General features: G+C 43.0%; 1 protein-coding gene across 1 annotated transcript; it reads left to right on the forward strand.

Annotated features, from left to right (window-relative positions):
• Positions 1-2547: 2547 nt before the first annotated feature.
• Positions 2548-9068, forward strand: LOC108375189 (mucin-5AC-like; the record flags this gene model as incomplete). Its single annotated transcript, XM_017631290.1, has 3 exons — positions 2548-2765; positions 5366-5516; positions 5583-9068. Coding segments are annotated over exons 1-3 (3855 nt in total), but the record flags the coding sequence as incomplete, so codon positions are not given.
• Between the last annotated feature and the right edge of the window lie 4 nt (positions 9069-9072).

Here is a 9072-nt window from a genome sequence, read left to right on the forward strand (position 1 = left end):
TTTTTTCCTTGTAAACAATACCAGTTCTGTCTTGGAGGGTTTTACCCCCCAATCCATTCTGGTTGACTCAATTAGAGATATCACCTAGTGCACTCTCCATTAATTCACTTATCGTTGACAGGAATTTGTCGTCCACCCTTATTCTCTTGGTTTTGAAGAGCTCAAGAATTTCGTTCAACACCAGGAGGGGATAGTACACCCCCTTGAGGCGTGCCACTGGTGTTTTTTCTTCTCACAGATCCTGTGCCTATGGTAGCGTTAATTATTCTGCTATCGAGCATGGAGTCAATCCATGCCACCATAGGACGCTGAATGCCATTCTCAGAGAGTGCCTTGGTCATCGCCTCCGCTTGGACATTATTTGAAGGCTCCTTCAATATCCGTCAAGGCTGTATTCATTAAGTTCCAGCGGTTTTTCAATAGTTCCTACCACTTCGTGGAGTACGCTTTCAACAGATCTACCCTTGTGATATGCATGTTGGGCCGTATCCATTAGGTGGATACTAATACTTTCCCTAATATGCAGATCGATTAGTCTCTCCAGTGTTTTAGAATGAACGATGAAAGAATTATTGGTATGAAATCCTTTGGCTGTGAGTGGTTTATCTTTCCTGCCTTGGGGATGAATATAACCTTCCCCTCCCTCCATACTTTCGGTACATATCCGGTTTCTAAGCATCTTGCGAAAATGCTTGTCAAATGGAGCACCAGACTCCCACACGAGTATTGTAGCATAGCGGGAATCACGCCGTCCGGTCCCGCTGCTTTAAATGGATTTAAAGATTTGATGATTCAAGCTACTTTTTCATTGTTCATAATACCTGAAACCTCTTCTAAAGGGGCACGAGGCCGATTTGTCACATGATTACTAACAATTTGGTCCGTGCTGCCTTGAAAGTGGGTGCCTATTAAACATTCAAGAGTTTCCAGGCTGGAGGCCGTCTCAGAGCCATCTGGCCTCAAGACACTTCCCAGAGTCGCGTCCGACCTGTTTAGTACCCTGCAGAGCCTTGACGTCTCATTTTTGGTCTCCAGCGTTCCGCAGAACTCTTTCCAGGATTCCTTCTTTGCTGCCATAATACTACTCTTGTATTTATTAAAGATGATTTTATATTTGTTCCAATCTTCCTCACGTCGGCTGCATTTAGCCTTGTTGAAGAGCTTCCGTGCCATAGATCTGAATTGACCATTTCCCCGTCTAACTTAGGTTTTCATCGAGCTTGGTGTGTTGGACGCTAATTCAGGGAAAGTTTTCCAATCCGCTTTTTTTCGGATTCCTAAACGGTCGTGATACCGCTACCTCAGAATCTATCGTGAAGAGTATCCTGCTGTGATCTGAAAAAGAACACGTGTCCGATACCCTCCACTAATTTTTAATGGCTGTAGCTGAGTCGGTGACCAGTGTTGTATCAATAACTTCCTCCCTAATCCTATTACGGTACGTTGGCTTTTTACCCTTGTTACTAGGTTATTAGAAAGAATAAAATCAAAAATAGACTCACCCCTGGTATTAGTGTTGGAGCTTCCGCAAAATTCATGATGCCCATTTGCATCACAACCAATTACCAAGTGCACCCTGCGTGCTTGAGCATGCGTGACAAGCTGTCAGAAAGCAATTGATGGTGGTTACTCCTCCTCGTACGGTAGGTATGCTGACCTTAGTAGCCTGCTATGCATGCGACTGCGTTCGCACACCACCGTTTTGGGATCTCCGGTGCTGTATTGGGCATCAGTTTCGGCGATAGTTTAGTGAATGCTACATACAGAGTATACGATGTAATGATGCTATGCTTATCTGAAAATTGACTTCATGCTTCCATTAACTGCTTAACCAATGACAATAAGCATCGACGAGAAGAGTTTGTTATTGCTTATGGCTTGAATGGACACTGCTTTGGAAAAACCATCAACATTAAAGCAAAGTGCAATTTTTTTTATAGCAATCAACTTAATAACATAAAGAATTTTTAATTGCCAGCAAAGCAAAATCAAATTAAGTACCTTGTTTTGCGGCTATTGCTTGCGCCAAACGCGCACTAAGTGCTAAAACAAAAAACTCGCGCCAAGTCTAAATAATGGCGAGTAAAGTCCAATAGTTGAATATGCCTACAAGCATAAACTCATGAACGCAATGCACATATGTACGCATGAATGTACTAAACATATGTCTGTACATATTCAGAGCTACAAAAATAGATTTGCTCAAAGTATTATTAAAAGTTGTTGAGTGCGATTAAAAATTATGAGCGGCGTTTGAGAGGTTATGAAATACCGGCATTTATGCTGAATCTTTCTTTTTTTGTACAGCGAAGTGAGCAATTATGAGTGTGTTGAACATGGCTGGGAGCTAAAGCTAATAAGTATTAGTCAAAAAAAGTAGAGTTAATTAAAAATTTAGTTATTTTAAGTGCTTTCAAGTATTGAAAAAAATTATTGGTAAAAAAGACGATTTAGGTTAAAGCGCAAAAATATTGTAGATATGTTACTCGTAACTTTATAAAAATTTTATTTTTAAAACTTTGTTTCATTCTTCTATTTTTAGCCACAATGTATCATCGCCCGAAGATTCTTTTACTCTGCCTTATTCTACTTCAAATCCGGCCGTTCAGCACTCTGCCCACCATTAATCAACCGTTCCCGGTTTCAAGAAATTATTTTAGTCCAACTGAGAAGCAACCACTTTTCAAGCCACCCGAATTGGAGGAGACCATCGAGGAAGTGCAGCGTATTTTGTCACAAGACCCTTCGTTGCCACGCCTGACGAGGTAAGTGGAAAGAGTGGGGGAATATATGTATGATTAAAACCCAATAACGTCCATACGAAGATTTATGTGTCTGCAAGCTCACTTTGCCTTATATGAGGGACTACATAGGTCCATTATAGTATTATCCGCTTAAGTGCTTCGTTTTGATATTTTTTGGCCGGATATTATGCGTCCTTTTGCATTATTCGGACAGTTTTTCGATCCAAGCTTTACTATCACTTTGCTTTACTTGGTTTACTTTATTGCTGTTGGTGTTCTATTTAAAACCATTACTAGCTGATTTGAACGTTGAGCTTTGCACCCCGCGAGATTTCCAACGTACATTACTTCGTGTGGAATAGGCATTTAGTAGCCGCTGCTGAGTCCAGCGACCATTAAATGAGTTGTTCCACAATGTCTTCTCACTCTCGCACAGTGGTTTCTCATACTGTGGAACGTTCGAGTTCTTTAGTTATTTTAGCTCAGTTTGCAGTATTTAATGCATTTTTGATTCTAGAGTGGCTATTACATCGTATTCTTTGGAGCTTTCGCACTAGCGATTATCACTGACAGCATCTTGAGCCACTTTTCTTGGCACTATCCACGCCATGGATGGCTCGTGCTCTAAATCTTTATATACGATTATAGAAACCTTGATTGCTTTTTGGTCCAAGTATGTTTGTAAGTATATCAAGTCTGTGACCCGAATAGTTGTAGTGGTGTGTAGGAGTTTAAAAACTTATTTTAGTCAGGGTATAAGCGATTTGAGTGTCATATTTCTTCTAAATCCGTGCAGCTGTTTCGCATAGTCGGTTTTTAATATTATCAAATTTTAAAACCTTATCGCACAACTACAGGCTATGGCCTTTATTTTGAACCCCTCATATTTCACAACTAAACAGGCAGGTTATATAATTTATTTTCGAGTGACCTTCTACAAAGCTCAATTTGAGTTCGAAGCGAATTTGGGTTTAAATTCACTCGGAAGTGAATTGCAGAACCTATCTGAAAGGCCTTTTCAAACCCATTTCGTTTGATATCCATCCTTTGAAAAATCATTTACCTTATAAAATAATTTGAAAGTCCCTTATAAAATACGTGACAACCCTCCTGAATATATTTCAGAATAAAGCCTTTTCAATCGCATTATGATTGACACCCATATTTTAATAATTCATTTAACTTTTCATTTGAATTTGCGAACAGGTGGCAACCCTCTTTAAACACCAAAAAATATTTGTAGTGTTCAAACTAAAAATTTCTTAACACTCATTCATTTGTCGCCAATATATACACCCAAATTTTAATAAATATTTGAATTCGGTAATTGCCTTAATTTAAGTTGAGTTAGATATATTAAACAGGTGGCAACCCTAATAAATATATTTCCGAAAAAAAGCCTTTTCAAAATCATTTCGACGATCCCATCTTCATCCCACTTATTAAATAACTGTAATGTCTCTTTATAAACACGTCGCAACCTTCTTCAAACATACTAAATGTTCAAATTCAAGTATCCTTAACACCCTTTCGCTTCTTATTTCAAATAACTTGCGTAAAAGTTAATTAAAATCGACTTAAACAGGTGGCAAAGTAGTTTCGCGCTAAGACATTCTTAGATATCCTTCGTCTGTCATTGCGATACATATTATAATTAACTGATGGATGAAGTTGAAATTTTTTTTTAAGCATGTGGCAACCCTAAAAAATATAGTTCAAAAAATAAAGATTTTTCAAACCCGATTCGATTGCTACCCACATTTTAAAAATTCCTCTAACTTATTTAATAATTTGAATTTAATTTGGAAACAGGTGTCAAACCTCTCCCAATAGTTTTTAATGTTCAAACTAAAGACTTCTTAACACTCTTTTGTTTGACATCCATATTTTGATCTTACATATACTTGTGGACAAGTTAACTAAATTCGACATTTTAAGCAGGTGGCAACCCTCTTCAAAATATTTTCAAACTACTACCGTTTGAACGCCCTTTCGCTTGGCACCCATATGTGGAAACAAATTTCTCCAAACTTATTTCAAATTGAATTTAATTTTTCAAACAGGTGGTAGCCCTCCAAAAGTTAAGTTATGAAACAAAGATTTTCAAAACCATTCCATCGATACCCATTTTGTAATAATTGATTTTTTTTTAATAATTTGAATATAATTTTTAAAAGGTGGCAACTTTTTTTAAAAAAGTAAAACCTTATTACATATCTGTAGTCCAAGCCTTTTCATTTGCCACCTCACTTTGGAAAATCTAACGAACGGTGGGTTATGATGGCATTGGTTATGAAATGATTTGAATTTTATTGTTCTATAGGCGGCAACTCTGTTCGCAAAAATAAAACCAGTTTGTACATTTAAAGGCCAAGCGCTTTAATTTGACACCCTATTTTTGAAAATCGGGCGAACGCTGCAGATTGTTGGCCTTCGCGTATTATATTGTATGTATATAGATGCGCCCCCTTGGATTACATCGCTTATATGATTTATTCACATCTCTCCTTAAACTTTATTATGAAAAAGGCGTTATTGAGTTCAATAGCGCTGAAATATACTCCTTCATAACCCTCTTTTGACCTGTTATAAAATATTTTTTCCACCTTCTTAATTTTTAGAGGTGAAATCGAGGAGCTCTATGAGAAGGTGACGCGCGAAGAGTACCAAAAAAGCATTGCAGCTGGCGATATGGGACGCGCGGATAGCATGCGTGCGCTCATGCTGGTGCTGCCATATAATACGGACAATAAAACTGAGGGCAACATACAGGTTAAGTTGGGAATTTCTTTCTTTTTAATTAATTTCTCCTAATAATACTTTCCTTATTCCTAACAGGAGCTCTACACACGCCCGCCTGTGACGAGAGTAATCGATTCTTACACATCGCACCAGCCAATCAAATTCATTACACCCGATCCGAGCGCGCCAGTAAAAACTGAAACAGCGAATATTGGAAACTTTGCAGCGACCACCTATAAACCTGCTTATTCGCTGAAAACGCGTCAAGCGTTTGCGCCCAGCCCGACCACTTATCATCCGTTACCCCCGGCGCCAGTCATGCTGAAGATGACTGCGCCATCTCAGCGCACACCCAGCGGTTTTCAACCCGTCACTAATAGCATAAATGGCGCCATCTATGAAACGAATATGGAACCAAATCCAACGCCAAAGCCAGTGCACCGTTATAGCAGCCATTATAGCGCGAAGAATGCTGAGTTCCTCAAGCAGCGCAGGCCGAAACCTGATCAGACGACGACTGTACGCCCAGTGGCAGATGTCTTAGAGAGTTTGGGTATTGTTGGACAAACACAGTCACGCAATCGTTTCACCATCGACGATTACTATGCGGCAGAGAGCGCACCACAACCAGTTATATCGACTTATGTGCCACAGACGATAGGCATTTCACAGCTAAAAGAGCTGCAGGGGTATAGCCTGTCGCCGAAGATTAAGCCCGATGCTTACTCGAGCTTCAAGCCACTAAATATTGGCGAGGAGATACGCGTCAAGCCTGAGGTGGAGGGTTATCTTACACGTTTCGGTATTGTTGGTGGCCGTAAGCGTAAGGATTTGAAGAAGGGAAACAATAATGTGAGGGGCCAAAGCACGGAGCTCGCGGCTGGTGGAAGCGAGATTTCTACAGCAAAGTTGCCGAGACGTGGCACACCAGCTAGTGCGAATAAAGCAGCGAGCAGTGAGCTGGAGAAACTGCTCGAGAATTTGCAGGAGCTCGAGCGTTTAAATATCAATCCGAAAGTATTGAGCCCCACCACAACCATACGACCGACGACTACGACCACAAGGAGCACAACTACTCCTGCGCCTACAACACCCAGTCTGATAACAAACGGCGAGCCGCTACTAATTGAGCCGAAAAAACCACGTAGACGCATAGATCCGAATATCGATATTAACTTCGGCAACTCGGGTAATCACCAGACCGAAACAACTAACACCGACCAACTTAACAAGTTGCTCGAAAATTTACAGGAACTTGAGAGATTGCGTATTAATCCAGATAATGTGCTGAAGAATATTGCACCCACTGCAAAACCTGCTAGCGTTGCACGCACAGGCACGCAGCAATTCGCCACACCAACGCCACGCACGGCGAGTTTAGTGAACCGTTTCAACGAGCTTGCGCTGCAATCCACGCCAGCTACGCGCAGCTCAGCGCAGCCGGATGTGGCACAACTACAGCAAGTCTTGCGGCAATTGCAGTCGCTGGAGCAGACGAATGCGCGCACAACAAAGAAGCCACAAGCTCAGCCAGTAAGAGCGGGGGGAGGATTCCTAAGCGGGCTGGGTGGGCTCGGAGGCCTCGGTGGTGCAGACGTTTTGAATCTGCAGAAACTGCTAACCGACGATCGCGAGCTTGAGCGGTTATATGAGCAGGCGCGTGCCGGACAAACTGGGAGAGTAGTGGTGACAACTACAACACCGAAGCCAAGAACAACGACCACACAGCGCGCCTTGCCATTTGGTGGTTTGAATGAAGCGGACTTGCAGCGCTTGTTTGAACAGGCAGGCGCGCTGCCTAGCAGTACGACAACTGTGCCTACTACCACAACAACAACTTCAACAACAGCGCGCACGCCAGCGCCTAGCTATCGCGAGTTTGAGCAGCTGCAAAAGTATTTTGCAGAGTTGGAGCGCACGCGCACTAGCACCAGCACAACAACTACTACCACAACTACACCTGCACCTACTACCACTACCACCACAAGCGCGCCAACTACAACGACTTCCACTAGCACCACAACATCAACTACGCCAACGCCTGCCGTTAGTTCGATCGATTTGGCTCAGCGCATCACAAATGGCCTCAGCGCGCAAAAGCCCAAGAAGCCGGACGCTGACAACGATCAGTTGCAGGAGCTCATCAATCGTGTACAACAGCTGGAACGTTTGAATTCGGATAAGCTTGAGAACAGCATACGCGCGACCACAACGGATACGCCCATACCATTCGTTGGTTTCACTACGCGCAAGGTAAATGCGCCTAATCCCAAATCCAATGAACTCCGTGCGCCCTCGAATGATTTCGCGCATCTGCAAGAGCTCTACCAACAGGTTGCGAGCGCGGAACAAGGCGCTTTTGGACGCGTTGAAATCTCTACTTCGGCCACTGCTGCGAAACCTTCTTCCGGCAAGCGCACACAAAATTTCGCACAAAAAATAATCGACATCACCAATGACACTGGCTCCGGTAGCAGCTTGCAAGAAGTGGATCCCAGCGACTTTGTGCAACTACAGAAGCTGCTGAGTAAAGTACAGGAACTAGAGCGCGTGAAGATCCATGGCGTGCAGGGCATCTTAGAACCAGCCACGCCTACGCCAACTGTAAGCAGCTATACAAAGGATATCTCGACTTTGTCCAATCTGGTAACCTCCGCGTCGGCGCATACACACGCCGTACAAAACACAAATGGAGCGCAGATTATTTACCCCGAGAAGGCGCATGAGTACAAACCATTCGAGAACATACTCACGCCGGAACATCAGCAGCCAACAAAGTCACATGTGGACAAGAAGGGAGAGGCTGTGCCAGAACCCACCTCCAGCGAGGAGTTACGTGAGTTGGCTATGCCGGCACCAGCGAACCCAAAGAATTCATCATTCGACAAAGACTTTGAACAGTATCAGGAGTTCTTTAAGAAACTCGAGGATGAGGAGCGCAACTCGTACCAGAATATGCAGCCGCCGATAATACAAAAAACTGTGACGAAGGAGCCCCCGCGTTTCATTGCGACACACAAACCGCAAAAGCCCGGTAATGGGCAGCAGAAGGCTGATCTCGAAGAGCTGCAAAAGATCTTGAGCAATGCTCAGGAGTTGGAAAAATTAGGCATCACTTTGCCAACAGAATTATCCCAGCAGATTGAGACCAAACTTACGAACCACGCGAACAATGAAAGAGCTGAAAAACAATTGGAGTCTACTACCGCAAAGCCAGTGCATATAGTCACTGCAGAGCGTCCCAAAGCCAATGGAGAGTATATTGACCTAATAAGCAATTTGGGTGCTATAAGCTCAAGCACCACCTTCCCCACAACGAATCACGATGCAACCAGCGCTGAAAGTGTAGATGCGTCTAGCGAAAAGGAAGCCTTCTTTTCGCTTACGACGCCAAAGTCGCTGGTACCAAAAGAGCCCAAGCCTACCACGTCCAGTGCGCTCGACCTTCCCGTTTTTAGCGCAACTAAGATCATAGAAGCGGCTATCAAGCGCGCAGCCAACAAAATTGGCGTTTCCACTGAGCAGACACTAGGCTTCCAAAGGCGTAGCGATAAGGATGTGTATGCCGACATGGATCCTGGGAGCA

Source organism: Rhagoletis zephyria, unplaced genomic scaffold, assembly GCF_001687245.7.
Source record: "Rhagoletis zephyria isolate East Lansing unplaced genomic scaffold, Rhagoletis_zephyria_1.1 Rzeph_scaffold_08607, whole genome shotgun sequence".
NCBI lineage: Eukaryota > Metazoa > Arthropoda > Insecta > Diptera > Tephritidae > Rhagoletis > Rhagoletis zephyria.